Source organism: Nerophis lumbriciformis, linkage group LG22, assembly GCF_033978685.3.
Source record: "Nerophis lumbriciformis linkage group LG22, RoL_Nlum_v2.1, whole genome shotgun sequence".
NCBI lineage: Eukaryota > Metazoa > Chordata > Actinopteri > Syngnathiformes > Syngnathidae > Nerophis > Nerophis lumbriciformis.
In genome coordinates this window covers 17880073-17900253 of record NC_084569.2, presented here as the reverse complement: position 1 = coordinate 17900253, position 20181 = coordinate 17880073, and the positions used below count along the sequence as shown (strand labels likewise).

Here is a 20181-nt window from a genome sequence, read left to right as displayed (position 1 = left end):
AGATATCAAAGGGATGGCTTCAGGACAACTCTGTAAATGTCCTTGAGTGGCCCAGCCAGAGCCCAGACCTGAATCCCATTGAACATCTCTGGAGAGATCTGAAAATGGCTGTGCACCAACGCTTCCCATCCAACCTGATGGATCTTGGGAGGTGCTGCAAAGAAGAATGGGCGAAACTGCCCAAAAATAGGTGTGCCAAGCTTGTGGCATCGTGTTCAAAAAGACTTGAAATTGCTGCCAAAGATGCATCAACAAAGTATTGAGCAAAGGCTTTGAATACTTATGTTTTCTTAGTTTTTCATTTTTAATGTGTTTTCAAAAATATGTAATAAAAACTTGTTCACATTGTCAATTCGGAGTATTGTGTGTTTCCAGATGCACTCAATCTATATCTGTATATTTTTTCTCAACCAAAATAATAGTGGCATACAGTTGTGTTAATGCGTAAGTTTATTATTGTGAGTATATGTGAATGCTATGATATTTGATATGTATCTTGTAATAATATATATGAACATTGTTATATATCAGGTCAAAAAAAGATATTAAATAAATAATCATACATTTGTAATATTTGATGGACTGATAGATGCAAATATTTTGTTGACTTGATGGGTAGATAGATAGATAGATAGATAGATATATATATAGATAGATAGATAGATAGATAGATAGATAGATAGATAGATAGATAGATAGATCAAGTATCTATCGACATGTATAAAGAATGGAGCAAGACGCAAATTGAATGGCTGCTGTGTGATATATAACTCTGTTGCGCTCTCTGCTGGCAATAAAATGTAATTACTAGTTTAGCAGATTCAATGGGATGCCCTTTATATGTTCTTCATTCATACGGTATATTCATATTTAACTTTTCTTAGACATTTTTGTCATAAAGCATCTTCAGATTTGTATGCATTGCTATTATTTTTGTTGTTACTATAATCATTATTATTATTGTTAAATAACAATTATTATCATCCATCATCCTATTATTATGTTTATTACGTCATATGTTATTTGTATATTCCATTTCAGATATATTTTTAATCAAACTTTTTTATCAAATTAGAATTATTTCAAATTATTTGTTTGAGCTGCACGTCAAATTATGTGAAAATGCATTAATTTCTGTATCATCTTTATGATCAATTATTATTAAATGATAATACACATTCATCATCCTATTATTATTATTATACTAACATACTAACATCTATATTATTTATTTGAACTGTATGTCAAACTACACTAAATGCATTATTTCATGCATTTTTTTAAACAATTACTATCAATAAAAGGGACAAGTGGTATAAAATGGATAAAACTAGCCATCATCCTATTATTATAACGTTTTATTAAATCGCATTTTATTTGTATTTTTTTATTACATTTGTATTGAATTATGCCAGATTATGTGAAAAATGCATTATTTTGTATAGTATTAATATTATTAATAATCATTAAATAGAAATGAGTAATTATTGTAAATAATAATAATCATAATCCATCATTCTATTATCATTATTATTATCATCAATATTTTTTATTACTTCATATTTTTTTGCAATTTCCATTTCATATATATTTTTATTTAAACTGTACATAAAATCGGGCCAAATAATGTGGAAAAATGCATGATTTTATGAATTATTAATAAAAATAATAATAAATATTATTAAGTATTAAAAGAATAACCATGAACCTATTATTAACCTATTATTATTTTGTACAGTATTAATATGATTAATCATTAAATAGTAAAGAGTAACTATTGTAAAAAATAATTATTATTATCCATCATTCTATTATTATTGTTATTGTTATCATCAATATTTGTTATTACTTCATATTTTTTTGCAATTTCCATTTTATATATATTTTTATTTAAACTGTACATCATATCAGGCCAAATTATGTGGGAGAATGCATGATTTTATGAATTATTAATAAAAATAATAATAAATATTATTAAGTATTAAAAGAATAACCATGAACCTATTATTAACCTATTATTATTTTGTACAGTATTAATATGATTAATAATCATGAAATAGTAATGAGTAACTATTGTAAAAAATAATAATTATTATCCATCATTCTATTATTATTATTATTGTTATCATCAATATTTGTTATTACTTCATATTTTTTTGCAATTTCCATTTTATATATATTTTTATTTAAACTGTACATCATATCAGGCCAAATTATGTGAGAGAATGCATGATTTTATGAATTATTAATAAAAATAATAATAAATATTATTAAGTATTAAAAGAATAACCATGAACCTATTATTATCCTATTATTATTTTGTACAGTATTAATATGATTAATAATCATGAAATAGTAATGAGTAACTATTGTAAAAAATAATTATTATTATCCATCATTCTATTATTATTATTATTGTTATCATCAATATTTGTTATTACTTCATATTTTTTTGCAATTTCCATTTTATATATATTTTTATTTAAACTGTACATCATATCAGGCCAAATTATGTGAGAGAATGCATTATTTTATGAATTATTATTAATAATTATTATTATTATGATTAAGTATTAATGAATAACCATCAACCTATTATTATTATGGTATTATGTTTTCATTGCATCATATTTTATTTGTGTTTTCCATTTCCTATACATTAGTTTTTGAACTGTACGTCAAATGACACCAACTTATGTGAAACATTCATTATTTTATGCCTTTTTATTAATAATAATAATTATTATTAGATATTAATAACATCTATGCATCTTTTCTTTTCATTTTGCATTTCCTATATTGTTTATTCGAAGTGTACATTAAACTAGGCCAAATGATGTGAAATAAAGGTAATATAGGAAAAAAACAAAAACGTTTTTTTAATTGGCAGTTCGTGTTTCCGCTACTATGGTAATTCAGCATGGAGCAGCGTAATTATGTAACAACATGGCAGCTCATCGCGTGATTTGACCGGTGTAAAGCTACCTTTGGGACACAGTGTTTCCTATTAACACCCTTTCAAAATAAAAGCAGCACAGACGAGACATAACCCCGGTGCTTCTCCTTTTCCGAGCACTTATCTTGCTTCTTCCGGGCGACTTGACACATCAGGCGTTCGGTGTGTTGCCCGGTGAAAGGAGGGCGGGCGGGAGGCGTTGACGCAGCGTACGGTTGCCGCTGTAACACAACCTGCCTCCGGATACTCCGCCTCACACGAGGCTGTCACGACCCCACGAAAGTGGGGCGAAGGGGCTTTTAAGGTGGAGCATTTGAAACATGATCAAAAACGGACACCACAACCACCACAGGCACCCCCACCAGGTTAGCACACTGGCCGGGAAGGACGCGGGCTCGACACCCGTAGCTACATCGTGTAGTCCGGAAAAGAGGAGGCGAAGGGTCCTGGTGTGGTGCGATGGTTGGTGAGTATCTTACGGGGCACTTGACTTATTTTAATCATTTTTTACGTTGACATGTCGTTACATGAAAGACTGAAAGGGGGACCAAAAAAAAGGCCTGCTGCAGTCTTTAACTGTACCTCACTGGCCACTTCATTAGGTACACCTGCACAACCCATTGCCACATCTGGATCGCTACAAATGCAGTCTTGTTTACTGTACCTCTCTGGCCACTTCATTAGGCACACCTGCACAACACATTCCAACATCTGTGCTTCATTGGCATTCTGTGTGTTGCGCAACGGCACCGCATCATGCCTTTCAGCTGTTCCTAATCATTTGTCCCGCCCCCTTGTCGGTGGACACAATATTAGGAACCCCTCCAACCCCCTACAGTGCTCTGCCACAGCAGAGTCACAATAGTAAACTAGTGCCAGCAAGTATAAGTCGTTATTATAAACATATTATAAACATTCTGCAGGTTTAACTGACCATCACTCACATTATGCATAATAAAGTTAAAGTTAAAGTACCAATGATTGTCACACACGCACTAGGTGTGGTGAGATTATCCTCTGCAATTGACGCAGTGAGCAGTGAGCAGCAGCGGTGGCTGCGCCCGGGAATCATTTTTGTTGATTTAATAACCCCCAATTCCAAACCCTTGATGCTGAGTGTCAAGCAGGGACGTAATGGGTCCCATTTTTATAGTCTTTGATATGACTCTAGCCCAGGGGTGTTAGGACCTGATCAAGGTGATCCCAGGATGCAGAGACTAGAGGCAAGGTTGAATTATAAAAAGGGGAATATTTAATAAATCCAACAAGTGTAACAAAAGGCGATGGGGCAAAAAGTGAATAAACAAACAAAAACAGGTTCCACAGTGGTCGGCAGGGAAAAAGGCCAGGGCGCACTGAACACAGCAAAAAGTCCAACACCAAATCCTCTTTACCTCAGGGGGGGGCTAGGAAGCAAACACAAAGAGGTGAGGGATTACAGGAATAAGGAGAGGCAACATACCGGGACTGATGAAGTGAAGCAGGCACATGCACGTGGGAGGTGCAGGAGACAACAACCGGCGAGGCCAAGCTGACCGTGACGTGCCTAAATACCGGAGTGCTAATTGCGAGCAGGTGTGCATCAAGGTCCGCCCCCCGCCGAGGAGAAATCACTAAAAGCACAGGTGTAGACAAGAGGAGAAAGCATGAAAACACTAAAAACACAACAAGGGGTCCCCAAACTTTTTGACTCGGGGGCCGCATTGGGTTAAAACAATTTGGCCGGGGGCCGGGCTGTATATATATATATATATATATATATATATATATATATATATATATATATATAATTTATATAAACTTGCTGGCACTAGTTTACTATTGTGACTCTGCTGTGGCAGAGCACTGTAGGGGGTTGGAGGGGTTCCTAACATTGTGTCCACCGACAAGGGGGCGGGACAAATGATTAGGAACAGCTGAAAGGCATGATGCGGTGCCGTTGCGCAACACACAGAATGCCAATGAAGCACAGATGTTGGAATGTGTTGTGCAGGTGTGCCTAATGAAGTGGCCAGAGAGGTACAGTAAACAAGACTGCATTTGTAGCGATCCAGATGTAGCAATGGGTTGTGCAGGTGTACCTAATGAAGTACATAGATTGAACTATGTTACAACAGAAGTAACCAAATATTAAAAGTAAATTAGAAAATGGATTAATAACAGTTTTTAGAAAATAATACAACTGGAAATGACTCAATATATTACCACATACGTCAGCAGCTAAAATAGCATACCTGTTTTAAAATGGTTCTAATATTATAATATATCGTTATATATCGTCATCGCAAGAAGCTGCAATATATATCGTAACGTAGTTGCGAATGCAACTGGGATAGGCTTTAGTCACCCCGAGAGGGACAAGAGGTAGAAAATAAATGGAAATGGACAAATTGAGTTACAGTTAACTGTCCAATGAAAAATTAAACGACTGTTTATCATCGTAGATGTTATTCTTTTTTCTCTCATAAATTTACATTTTTATAATAACTTTTATTTTCCCACAACAAAACAACTTTGTCCTCATAATATACAACTTTTTTTTCTTGAAACAGTTTATTCCTTTCTGTAAATTGTCAAGTACAATAGTAAATTCCAATGTTTTTGTATAAAATGTATAAATTATGGCCTCTTTTATAAGGTTACAGAGGTTTCCTTTCATAATACTGCACTATTACTTCATTCTCGTAATACACAGATTTCTTTAAAAAAAGTATTCTTAGTTGTAAAACGCAAAGTTTATCATTAATAAAAATTCGGAATGTATTCTTGTCAAATGTCTTTTTTCCCCTCATTAAACAATGTAACAAAAAAAAGTACTGTGATAGTTTTTGTCTTATATAATATATTTTGCCTTATACAAACCCCGTTTCCGTATGAGTTGGGAAATTGTGTTAGATGCAAATATAAACGAAATACAATGATTTGCAAATTCTTTTCAAACCATAATCAGTTGAATATGCTACAAAGACAACATATTTGATGTTCAAAGTGATAAACTTTTTTTTTTTTTGCAAATAATCATTAACTTTAGAATTTGATGCCAGCAACACGTGACAAAGAAGTTGGCAATGGTGGCAATAAATACTGATAAAGTTGAGGAATGCTCATCAAACACTTATTTGGAACATCCCACAGGTGAACAGGCAAATTGGGAACAGGTGGGTGCCATGATTGGGTATAAAAGTAGATTCCATGAAATGCTCAGTCATTCACAAACAAGGATGGGGCAAGGGTCACCACTTTGTCAACAAATGCGTGAGCAAATTGTTGAACAGTTTAAGAAAAACCTTTCTCAACCAGCTATTGCAAGGAATTTAGGGATTTCACCATCTACGGTCCGTAATTTCATCAAAGGGTTCAGAGAATCTGGAGAAATCACTGCACGTAAGCAGCTAAGCCCGTGACCTTCGATCCCTCAGGCTGTACTGCATCAACAAGCGACATCAGTGTGTAAAGGATATCACCACATGGGCTCAGGAACACTTCAGAAACCCACTGTCAGTAACTACAGTTGGTAGCTACATCTGTAAGTGCAAGTTAAAACTCTCCTATGCAAGGCAAAAACCGTTTAGCAACAACACCCAGAAACACCGTTGGCTTCGCTGGGCCTGAGCTCATCTAAGATGGACTGATGCAAAGTGGTAAAGTGCTCTGTGGTCTGACGAGTCCACATTTCAAATTGTTTTTGGAAACTGTGGACGTCGTGTCCTCCGGACCAAAGAGGAAATGAACCATCCGGATAGTTATAGGCGCAAAGTTGAAAAGCCAGCATCTGTGATGGTATGGGGGTGTATTAGTGCCCAAGACATGGGTAACTTACACATCTGTGAAGGCGCCATTAATGCTGAAAGGTACATACAGGTTTTGGAGCAACATATGTTGCCATCCAAGCAACGTTACCATGGACGCCCCTGCTTATTTCAGCAAGACAATGCCAAGCCACGTGTTACATCAACGTGGCTTCATAGTAAAAGTGTGCGGGTACTAGACTGGCCTGCCTGTAGTCCAGACCTGTCTCCCATTGAAAATGTGTGGCGCATTATGAAGCCTAAAATACCACAACGGAGACCCCAGGACTGTTGAACAACTTAAACTGTACGTCAAGCAAGAATGGGAAAGAATTCCACCTGAGAAGCTTCAAAAATGTGTCTCCTCAGTTCCCAAACGTTTACTGAGTGTTGTTAAAAGGAAAGGCCATGTAACACAGTGGTGAACATGCCCTTTCCCAACTACTTAGGCACGTGTTGCAGCCATGAAATTCTAAGTTAATGATTATTTGCAAAAAAAAAAAAAAAGTTTATGAGTTTGAACATCAAATATGTTGTCTTTGTAGTGCATTCAATTGAATATGGGTTGAAAAGGATTTGCAAATCATAGCATTCCGTTTATATTTACAGCTAACACAATTTCCCAACTCATATGGAAACGGGGTTTGTAGAATAGAATAGAATAGAATAGAAAGTACTTTATTGATCCCTGGGGGAAATTCAATAACAGGATTGTGGGGTCAAATTAGGTAAGAAAAGTAGCAGTAATGAAATATTATTGCATAAGTCGGTATTTTTCATTGGACAGCTAACTGTAACTCAATTTGTCCATTTCCATTTATTTTCTACCTCTTGTCCCTCTCGGGGTGACTAAAGCCTATCCCAGTTGCATTCGCAACTACGTTACGATATATATTGCAGCCTCTTGCGATAACGATATATAACGATATATTATAATATTAGAACCATTTTAAAACAGGTATGCTATTTTAGCTGCTGACGTATGTGGTAATATATTGAGCCATTTCCAGTTGTATTATTTTCTAAAAACTATTATTAATCCATTTGCTAATTTACTTTTAATATTTGGTTACTTCTGTTGTAACATAGTTCAATCTACACTTCTGTTAAAATAGACTCAGCACTTATTCTTCTGTTGTTTTGATTCTTCAAATTTGGGTACCAATCTAATATCACCAAGTACTGTAGTATAAGGGGCAGTATTGTTGGTACCAGTGTTGGTACTAATTTCTTTCAAGATCAATAAACGATTACATTTTTGTTCACAACTGTAATCCGACAAAACACAGGATGGTGGTGTTTTTATTTCATACACAATTCATAATAAAGTAATGCAAAATAAATAAACTAAAGTGAAAACTACTATTGGCTCGTATTTCCTTTGTTTGTTAACAATAATGAAAATAAATTGTTATGATAAAAAGTTTTGATCTAAACTTTTCAGACTTTTTGACTCAGGGGCCGCATTGGGATAGAAAAAATTGGCCGGGGGCTGAAAGCTGACTGCATGTAAAGTAACAATATACATATACATATATATAGCCTATACATATATATATTTGTGTACATAATATATACATGTTGTATTAATATACTATATACATATATTATACTGTACGTGTATATATTTATTTATATACAGTATATATTTATGCTATACAGTACTGAAGTACGTGTACTTATATAGATATTAAATATAAGTGTAATGTAATGAAATAAACATATAAATACATTTGATATCGAAATCACTACACTAACTTCAGTTGTTTTTTTAATTATTATTTATTACAACTATGTGTGCCGTTCTAAGTTGTAAGCTGACTTTTAATCACATTTATTTACTATATAAAATGCATTAAAAAAAATAAAAAAATGTTTTCTTGTCTTACATAAGGATTATAAAAAATAGGCAAAATACCAAAAATAATGCAGTTCCCCTTCAAAGCAAGCTATAACAGATTGAACAACAAGACATACCTTCAACTACTTCAACTTTAACAACCCCCCCACCACATCAGACCCTGACGACAATGGGACCTTTTCCACCGCAGGAACTTTTTCAGGAACTTTCCCACTAAATAAAGTCCCCCCCCGTGTTTCCACCAAAAACTACCCGGGTAGATTTAGTTCTTCAGGAACCTTTCGGACTTCCTCCTAGCTAGTTGGGACTTGTCCAAGGTTGAACACAGTTAGGAGCGTTCCTAAAACATGTTTTTCAAACACACGACCACCATTTAAATATATGCGCCGCCTTGTTTATTTCTTATTTCTTGTGTATTTTTATCATAACAAACTTGACAACAGTGAGAAAGAAGAACGGAAGGAGCTTTCAAAATGCAGGAACTTTTGTGGGGCATCTTTGTGCTGAAAAACGCTGATCCGTGGAACTATTTTGGAGTGTTTTTACTCAGCCGTAGTTTTTAAACTACATGCAGTTTATTGTTGTTTATTAGTTTTTACAAACTTAATTTTGTCAGGGAAAGCTATAAGAAGTGGACAGACTCTTTTAAACGTATTTACGGAGTAGTGCGAACCTGGACTCGAAGCAGCGACCTCAGCTGCTTACTACTCGGACTTTGTTAGATAAATGTGGAAAAAAAGGAGGCAGCACACGAGTGGAACAAGGGTAAATAACATCAAATATTAACTATTTACTTTATTACATTACGGGCAGCACTTTGAAACAGGGGTTAGTGCGTGTGCCTCACAATACTAAGGTGCTGGGTTCGATCCCCGGGCTCAGGGTCTTTCTGTGTGGAGTTTGCATGTTCTCCCCATGGCTCTGGGTACTCCAGCTTCCACCTTCAAAGACCTGCAACTGCGGATAGGTTGATCGGCAACACTAATTTGGCCCTAGTGTGTGAATGTTGTCTGTCTGTCTGTGTTGGCCCTGCGATGAAGTGGCGACTTGTCCAGGGTGTACCCCGCCTTTCGTCCGAGTGCAGCTGGGATAGGCTCTGGCAACTCCCGCGACCCCGAGCAAGACAAGCGGTAGAGAATGGATGGATGGACTTTAATACATGTCCTAAGAGTAGTCAGTCACACTTAGGGATGATGTTTGATAAGAAATTATCGAGTTCGAGCCTATTCGAACCGATTCCTTATCGATTCTCTTATCGAGTCCAGATAGGTTGTTGTATATGGAAAAAAACACACAATATTTGGTTTAACAAAAGCTCACTTTTATTATATAAGAAAAAAATAAAATCTAATAAATAAATAAATATTGACTGTTACCCCCCTAAAAAAATAAAATAAAATAAATAAATATTGACTGTTGTTACCCAAAGTATATTAAGTGGGATTTTTCCAGAAAAACAAATATATACAGTAACACAAAAACAACCTGTCTCTGTGATCACTATAGGTGTATAAATAATAATATAGTGTTAAATAAAATCAGTCCCTTGGACACAAAACTGAAAATAATACAGCTGTCCAAAAAGTGCACTTCTGCTGCTATTTGACATAACTGTTTGTTATGATGCTTTGACATTTTTGCACTTTATTTCTTTATTGAAAGAAAATTCTATGAAGAGAAAAGTTGTTTGCAAATGTGGTTACAATGCTAAAAAATGAAAAGTTAAAGCTAAAAAAAGAAATACACTTTATTGAGTTAACATTATTTCTTTATAGGCGGAAAGATGTGATGTTATGAGCTAGGGAATATAACAACTACACTACCCAGCATGCAACGGGAGTGACGAGTATGCGCGGTAGCCCCCGAAAAGTGTTGTTGCATGTCACCACCCGGCAGCTAAGAATGAGGTTATGAGCACGCTGTGAAAGTAAACGTCAAGAACTCAGCCAACACGCCTCGTCTGCATTGTTTATAATTAGACAGACAACACATATACAGTGTGATTTTGTTTTGTTTACAAGGAAAGAAAAACAAAAGTTAAAAAAGGGAGATATGTTGTATATATATGTATGTGCTGCGGTTGCTTTAAGAACGTTGCGACAGCTGCCGTAAAGGAGGTGCGTTGCTAGCCTGGTTGCTATGTTTCCGGTTGGTCGTAAAAGTGTTCGTCATGTGTTTGTACCCTGCTCAAATCTCTCAGTAAAGTTATTCATTGGATTATACCTTTTGTTTTGAACTTTATTACACCTTGGAGCGCTTTTTCCGGTCCATTGTTTTTCCTGCTTTCCCTATCTGCGCCTAATGACTGAGCTATGTGACGTAATTTCTTGTTATGTCCCACGGGGCATTTCCGGTCAGGACGAGATTTGTTCCCAGGGATTCGAATAAAGAACCAACTCTTTTTCTTTACTATAGTGGTCTCGATAACGGGTACCGGTTCTCAAAAAGGGATTTGAGTCCCAGGACTCGGTTCTTTTTTTATCGAACAACCGGGAAAATCGGTTTCGAGTATCATCCCTAGTCACACTCCATTTGTGTGGTTCTTAGCCTCAACCCAAGTGAACAGAATGATAACGCTCTGTTTTCACTGCTGGTCTCTAGAAAGAGGTTCCGCAGCCTCCATAGCAGAACCTCCAGCTTCTTCCCTCAGGCCGTAAGACTCTTGAACTCATTGAAATAATCCCCTCAATTCTCCCCAAAAATGGATTCACTCGCTGGAAAGGTAAAGACAATACAACATACATCCATAAACGTGGATGCATATGCAAAAGTGCAATTTATTTATCTGTACAGTAATCTATTTATTTATATCTGCACCTTATTGCTTTTTTATCCTGCACTACCATGAGCTAATGCAACAAAATTTCGTTCTTATCTGTACTGTAAAGTTCAAATTTCAATGACAATAAAAAGGAAGTCTAGTCTAGTCTAGTTTAGTCTAACAAGCTAACGCTGAAGCCGACGTGTCGACGTAAGATAAACCTTAACATTTATTATTTATATATTGTTATTTACAGCTGAAATGGACCAAAAAGAATCACCTGACCCTCATAAATTCATCATTTATCGGGAGGACAACTTTCTGACTGTTGGACATTGCGGGCAAAAGCCTGACTTTTTATGAACAATTCGGTACACTTTATTTTTAGGTTATCCATCCATCCATTCTCATATCGTTTTGCATATGATTGCTTTGTATTTAAATTACTTACTTTTTAGTAAAATAACTGTGACCTAATATTGTCTGTTTATTTACATGGTATTAGATTGTCCCTCGTGTGTGAATGTTGTCTATCTATCCGTGTTGGCCCTGTGATGAGGTGGCGACTTGTCCAGGGTGTACAGCGCCTTCTGCCCAAGTGCAGCTGGGATAGGCTCCAGCGCCCACTGCGACCTCGAGAGGGAGAAACGGTAGAGAACGGACGGATAGATGGATGGATAGCATAGAAATATACTAAACCACTCCTCCAAATGTAGAATATATCTATAATATATTTATATTATTCATATATTGTATATTATATATAATATATATTATATATATTTTATTATTTATTATTATTATTGTCTATTGTGAGCGAACTGTGGTGCTGAATTTCCCCCAGGGATCAATAAAGTACTTTCTATTCTATTCTATTCTATTCTATTCTATTCAAACGTCATCAGCCTGAGTTGTAAAATACGCTGAACTATCAAATAACTATGAAATTCGGTGAAAACACAAACCACACACTTTTACAGGAACCTATAGATCCAGGAACCAAAGGTTCCAGGAAACAAAAAATTCTGAAGTTTTGGTGGAAAAGGGCCTAATGCAATATAAAGTATAAACGATAAAACATTGAATATTTGGAGTATGTGAAAGTTCTACTCCTACCTACCTGTCTCTTTCCCTGACGATCTTAAAGTTTTGGAATCGTTTGCACAACACCCGTCATGCACTGGAATTGATTTGTATATGTGTAATTTAAAATTATACATCCATCTAGGGCTGGGCGATATGGCCTTTATTAAATATATCGATATTTTTAGGCCATGTCACGATACACGATATATATCTCGATATTTTGCCTTAGCCTTGAATGAACACTTGATGCATATAATCACAGCAGTATGATGATTCTATGTGTCTACATTAAACATTCTTGTTCATACTGCATTAATATATGCTCCTTTTAAACTTTCATGCAGAGAGGGAAATCACAACTAAGTCAATTGACCAAAAGTGTATTTATTAAACAGTTATTAAGCAGTGGCACAACATTCATTTCATTTCAAAACAGAAAGTGCAGGATTGTCTGAGACATTTTAAAACAAGCTATTAGTGCACTTTTTGTGCATGATGTCACTAAGATGACATATCAAAACAACACTACACTACAGTGCACTTTTTGTTCAGAACGCCACTACAATATTTTAAAACAAATAAAGTGCACTTTTGTGCATGATGTCACACAAGATATTCCAATAACTGTCAAATAAAAATGAGCTGCATAATAGGAAATCAAATAGTGTATGTCCTTTGCTATGTGGTAGGTTACTGCGGACGTTATCTCCTTCTGTTGTTGACTATTTTTTTCATACGAAATTGATGTGGAAATGGAAGACGCCAGGATCAATTGGGTCAGGGCATTTTGTTGGAGATGTTGACATGCGGAGTAAGCACTCTTCATTCTCTAGCGGGTGACTGTTCAAATGATGCTACAAATTAGCAGTAATGCTACTTTTTGTCGCAACGCTTTTGCCCCATACTTGACATATTACTGTTGTCTGTTCAACATATTCCCGCTTGAAGCCAAACCACCGCCAGACAATGGACCCTCTGCTGTTTTTCTTGGGAATTAATTCTTCCTTCATTTGTTACCAGATTCGCACCTTCTTTCTCTCGTATTACCACCCGCACCACAGCTAACGTTACCAATGCTGCTACCTCTCTGTTCCGCGAGGGCGTATACGTATGTGACGTATGTAAGAAGGTGCGCTTGTTTTAATGTCTCTGTGAGAAGGAGAGACAGCAAAGAGTGAGAAACGCCTGTAGTGTAATGCCCACAGCTAAAAGCAACTGCGTGAGAACGTATACTCGAATATCACGATATAGTCATTTTCTATATCGCACAGAGACAAACCCGCGATATATCAAGTATGTCGATATATCGCCCAGCCCTACATCCATTATTTATAATGTCCACAAAGTTCAATGAGCTGCAGGTGTGTTATGTGCGACCGTATGTTGACTTTATTTGTTGGTTATAGTTAATTTACACCATTAGTGGGAAAAGTTGTTTGGATTCGGTCATTTATATTGATGCTGTGCTCAACTCTCTTTCAAATGAAATGTGTGGTCATTGGCCATCGATTCTATCTTCGCCCTCAAGAGGGTGGTAATATCGCTCCAATTCAATTCACAGAGGACTAAATTTAGGCCAAAACACACCGCCTGCCAGGCTTCTTGTTAAACTTGTGACGTCTCGCACCGAGGACTCTGGCGGGCTGCATTTGGCCGTAGTTTGGACAACCCTGATCTAATCTGTGTCGTACCAACCATATACAGATACTACACTTGTTATCATTAGGTCAATATTTGCACCAAGCCGCCCACCCTTGTTTACGTTCACTGGCTTAGCAGTTAGCTATGCTTTTTTTGTATCCTGCGTTGTCTAAGTGAAGCATGTTTAGCTATTCTTCGTCCTCTAGTCCTCCAGTGATAATAATACTTGTAATAAACACAATTTATTTGCTGCCATGGAGGCGAGGATTGGTGATTTAGAAGCTGCACCTTGGAGGCTCGATTACAATGACGCTACTCTGTGTTGAAGACGTTGTTCGCTTTTTGCTGTCAAATCTGCGGCACGCAGCTAAAATGTGTCATCAACATGCGTTATTACGATATAACAATAGCATTAAAAGCTCTATCTTCGGCCAAAGTTATTTTATTCATATTGACTCTCACATTATTAACCGTATCCACTCGACATTCATTGCACCGGTCTCCCTTGCAAGGTTTCTCGTTGTTTTTTCTTGCCCTGATGTGGGATCATGTTGTTGTGGCTTGTGCAGCCCTTTGAGACATTTGTGATAAAAGCCTATATAAGTAAACTTTGATTGATTGATTGATTGGTTGATTGACAGAGTTACATGTTGTTGTGGCTTGTGCAGCCCTTTGAGACATTTGTGATTAAAGCCTATATAAGTAAACTTTGATTGATTGACAAAGTTACATGTTGTTGTGGCTTGTGCAGCCCTTTGAGACATTTGTGATTAAAGCCTATATAAGTAAACTTTGATTGATTGATTGATTGATTGATTGATTGATTGACAGAGTTACATGTTGTTGTGGCTTGTGCAGCCCTTTCAGACATTTGTGATTAAAGCCTATATACCGGTAAGTAAACTTTGATTGATTGACAAAGTTACATGTTGTTGTGGCTTGTGCAGCCCTTTGAGACATTTGTGATTAAAGCCTATATAAGTAAACTTTGATTGATTGATTGATTGATTGATTGATTGACAGAGTTACATGTTGTTGTGGCTTGTGCAGCCCTTTGAGACATTTGTTATTAAGGGCTATATAAGTCAACTTTGATTGATTGACAAAGTTACTTTGAATTTGAAGTACATCACTTTTACACGGTCACTATTCAACAGGTCCATGTCTCATAATAGTAATAGGGAAGTAATAACTTTGGTTGTTTAAACTGTTGGGACATTGTTTTGATTTTGCGCAAGTTATGCCCCGGATTACGGCGCCTTTCACTCGTAGAATTCCGGTTATGCGTGCACGGCTTTGGATCTGTTCTTTGGCGGAATGTTTCAGAATGTTTGGGATGCCAGAATATTACCCGCTGGGGTGAGCATGCAAAGAGAGCCAATGTCAACACAGCGCATGCTATTAACCCCGCTCTCCCTCCGACCACCACCGGCCCACACCTGCCTCGCCCCGTGCGAATTGTCACCGAGCATATTGTTAGGACATGGTTCTCTGCCTTTTCCAAGGAGAGAGCGCAATCTTAATACCTGTTGAAGATGCTGCCCTCTCTGCTCTCATTGGTCATGTAAGATATTGGGAAGGGGGTCAAAGGTCACTTGTCAGAGAAGTATCAGCAAGGAGGGGTAAAGTTCTCCTCCACGTTGACCTTCGCTGATGTGGCATATACTGGACAAAAAGTCACTCCAAACATATCAGCTGACGTTTAGCTGTGACACTTATACTAATCTCTGATCATTATCTCCACCAAGGAAATTTTTTTCTTCCTGCCTGCAGTTCTTATCATTTCATATAAAACTGGACTGTACCAAGATTATCATTACATTTTAATGAGAATCTACACATCGGTTTTAAATCTTTTCACGCTTCAAATATTGCCGTTTCAGCACATTGCGGATTTACATGTTTTTAAAGCATATTCTGCAACATATTTGCTCTAAATTAAGCATTTTCAAGCATAAACATGGCTAAATGAACTAAAAATATGAATACTACAGTATTATTGGCCACTAGATGAGAGCAAACCAATCAGAGAGCGCTGTTTATTATCGTGGCCACTGATTGGCTCAGTCTCAGGATTAAAAGAGTGTAAAGATGATTTAAGGGTGTTACTTCATGTCTAGAGGACTCTCATAAAGTTAGTAAATAAGTTGTTTATGTTCTGGTTTTGAAAATATTAGATTTATAATTAATGATTCCTAATATACATATATATATATCTATATATATATATATATTTACAGCTAAGTATATATACTTAGCTGTAAATATATATATATATATATATATATATATATATATATGTGTGTATATATATGTATATATATATGTATATATATATATATATATATATATATATATATATATATATATAGACAAGCGGTAGAAAACAGAGTGGACCGACACCAGCTGGACTGCTGCTGAGTGGTCCAAAGTCATGTTTTCTGACGAAAGCAAATTTTGCATTTCCTTTGGAAATCGGTTCTGGTTTTGAAAATATTAGATTTATAATTAATGATTCCTAATATACATATATATATATCTATATATATATATATATTTACAGCTAAGTATATATACTTAGCTGTAAATATATATATATATATATATATATATATATATGTGTGTATATATATGTATATATATATATATATATATATATATATATATATATATATATATATATATATATATATATATATATATATATATAGACAAGCGGTAGAAAACAGAGTGGACCGACACCAGCTGGACTGCTGCTGAGTGGTCCAAAGTCATGTTTTCTGACGAAAGCAAATTTTGCATTTCCTTTGGAAATCGAGGTCCCAGAGTCTGGAGGAAGACAGGAGAGGCACAGGATCCATGTTGCCTGAAGTCTAGTGTAAAGTTTCCACCATCAGTGATGGTTTGGGGTGCCATGTCATCTGCTGGTGTCGGTCCACTCTGTTTCCTGAGATCCAGGGTCAACGCAGCCGTCTACCAGCAAGTTTTAGAGCACTTCATGCTTCCTGCTGCTGACCTGCTCTATGGAGATGGAGATTTCAAGTTCCAACAGGACTTGGCGCCTGCACACAGCGCAAAATCTACCCGTGCCTGGTTTACGGACCATGGTATTTCTGTTCTAAATTGGCCCGCCAACTCCCCTGACCTTAGCCCCATAGAAAATCTGTGGGGTATTGTGAAAAGGAAGATGCAGAATGCCAGACCCAAAAACGCAGAAGAGTTGAAGGCCACTATCAGAGCAACCTGGGCTCTCATAACACCTGAGCAGTGCCAGAAACTCATCGACTCCATGCCACGCCGCATTAACGCAGTAATTGAGGCAAAAGGAGCTCCAACCAAGTATTGAGTATTGTACATGCTCATATTTTTCATTTTCATACTTTTCAGTTGGCCAACATTTCTAAAAATCCCTTTTTTGTATTAGCCTTAAGTAATATTCTAATTTTGTGACACACGGAATTTTGGATTTTCATTTGTTGCCACTTCAAATCATCAAAATTAAATGAAATAAACATTTGAATGCATCAGTCTGTGTGCAATGAATAAATATAATGTACAAGTTACACCTTTTGAATGCAATTACTGAAATAAATCAAGTTTTTCAAAATATTCTAATTTACTGGCTTTTACCTGTATATGTCCCCGCGACCCCGAAGGGAATAAGCGGTAGAAAATGGATGGATATATATATATGTATATATATACACATTTAGCTGTACATTATGTGTGCCTGTGTCCCTTTTTTTCAGAAACACTAATACAAAAACTCACAATAATGTCTTGATTAAGTGCTAAAAACGTTATGGCAGACCACCCAAGAAAGCAGACTGAAATTTCCAGATTTTACTGAATAAGACACCCAGATTGTACATAAAAATAAAGAATGTGGGATTAACAATGTTAACTATAAACAATAAATCACTGAATATTTACAACATATGAACGCCGCTCCTCTACTCAAACCACCTCCTCGATCGACATCTTTTACAATCAAGCAAAATACAACACAAATGCAACAAACACAGCGAAATTTGAACGCAAAGGATAAGAAACATCCACTGATATAAAGTTCTGCAGAACTTTGTTGTAAAAAATCTGCTTCCTCGTCTGTCCCTGACACCCTGTGTTTCAGGCTGGCTGCTCTATAAACAAATGTAGATTTCCGTGATAACCCGTAAATTACTCAAATGCGCAGATTCCAAACATTTAAATACTTTCTAGAGTTCATTTGAAAATAGCACTGCACATCATAATTGGGGCTACAGTTTCGATGTTGAAGGTCTAAAAAAATCATAAGGAAACATCCGGCGGGCCGGATTGAAAATCTTAATGGGTTGTATTAATATTATTTTTTTTCATAGAGGACCTAATCATTCTGAAAAAAAAAAAACTGTTTTACTGACGTATAAATATATGACTAGATAACAGAATTTGTGTTAGCAGTAATATATATTTTTTGAATGAAGTAACTCCTGCTTGTAACTCCTTCAGGCACACTGTTTGGTTTTGTTATCTGGAGAAACTGAAGTGCCGTCTGACTGGGTGTCCATTGAAAGGCGCCATTAATGAATCATTTATCATCTCACAGTGAACCGGTCATGATGTGTTTGCTGCTAAACGGATATTACAGTGCAGGAGTACTTTTTGTGGTTTGTGTTTTGCATCCAAATAGCTTTCTCGTGACCTCTCTAAAATGCTTGTATAGCCCAGCATGATCGCTTTAGAAGCAATGTATAAAACATATATTGGAACCAAGTTCAGAGTCAGTTGAACTTTTAGTAATAACAGCAAGTGAATGCTTTTCGGTTATGCATTGCTAACCTTCCATTTCAAATTTCTAATCTCACAAGTTTCACATTTTTGTTGCTCATCTAATTATTGTCATACTTTTTTTTTTCGGGAAACAGAGAGGTTAACTATAACAATCAATTATTTTGTAAACAACCTACATGGCTGAATAATTGTATTAAATTCATTAAAAATATATAAAGTTGGTCATTTTCTGCAAAACTCCCCGTCTTTTATTCAATAACTCGTGTCACTATGTTAATATGGCCTGAGGGATGTGTTCAGAATTTTAAGGCCACATGAGCACATTAATAAGTTACAGTATGTAATAATAGCCATGGTTTTCAGTCCTTCTAGGAATTTGCAACATCACGATAAATTCATGCAAATTTAACCAATCAAACCAAAAAAAACGAACCAAAGGAAATGGGATCACCGTATTTTACGGACAATAGAGCGCACCGGTATATAAGCCGCACCCACTAAGTGATAGAAGAAAGAATATTCTACATGTATTAGCAGCACCAGACTATAAGCCGCAGATATATATGATGTGAAATAAGCCAATTATACAGAAAGATTTTGTAAATGTTTATGTGCAATTGTTTCCAAACGGGGCCTGTAACGTGGCAGTAAAAGGGCTGAGCAAACAAAACAGAAGTCATGGTCATGGACCCACTTGCTGTGGAAGCTAGCTTTCCAATCAGCTAAACAGACTCAATAACTCCATGGTGACGTTTTGGTGAGTTTACTAAGGAATTTGTGAAACTGAAACAATTAAAAAATAATGCCATTGTAAGGTCATAATACTAACACAGACACTCGTAAACATGTTAGCATAAGAGCTAATGCTTACGACGCTCGCTTGATTACATTACGATAGCACATACAAATATGCATTAAAACACTCCTACAGACATCACAAATGGGACGGTTTAGTAAGTAAGTATTGCTTTCGATAAATTGTAAAACTTACAAACGTTGCTTGGAGTGATAAATTAAGAATCCATACCAGTAGGAATGCTATGGATGGTTTTACTTCTGCTTCAAGGCATCAAATGGGAACTGCACTTTTTTTGGAACTTTGTTCACAGTCCTTATGAGAGGCAAGAACACACGTCTTTTTTTAAGGATTCTAAAGATGATAAAAATGCTTGCAGAAAAAACAGGAAGTACATTTTCAACCTGCAACACCGGAAGTGAGTGAACTCATCCAAAAGATGGCCCCATAACACAAACAATAACACACCATTTCAGTGTATTTGCTTGGGTTTAGTGAAAGCTATTGAACACAAAACAT

The 20181-nt window shown here is 36.2% G+C and overlaps 1 protein-coding gene across 2 annotated transcripts in view; it reads left to right on the top strand.

Annotated features, from left to right (window-relative positions):
• Window positions 1-3106: 3106 nt before the first annotated feature.
• The window catches only part of LOC133615071 (ethanolamine-phosphate cytidylyltransferase-like), a 49324-nt gene continuing 32249 nt past the window's right edge, over window positions 3107-20181 (top strand). Inside the window, exon 1 of one of the 2 annotated variants that reach the window (XM_061973415.1) lies at window positions 3107-3422. In XM_061973415.1, coding sequence (XP_061829399.1) covers window positions 3277-3422 — 146 coding nt within the window. In that variant the 5' untranslated portion in view covers window positions 3107-3276. The remainder of the gene's footprint in view (window positions 3423-20181) is intronic. The other variant, XM_061973416.1, reaches the window with a different exon arrangement.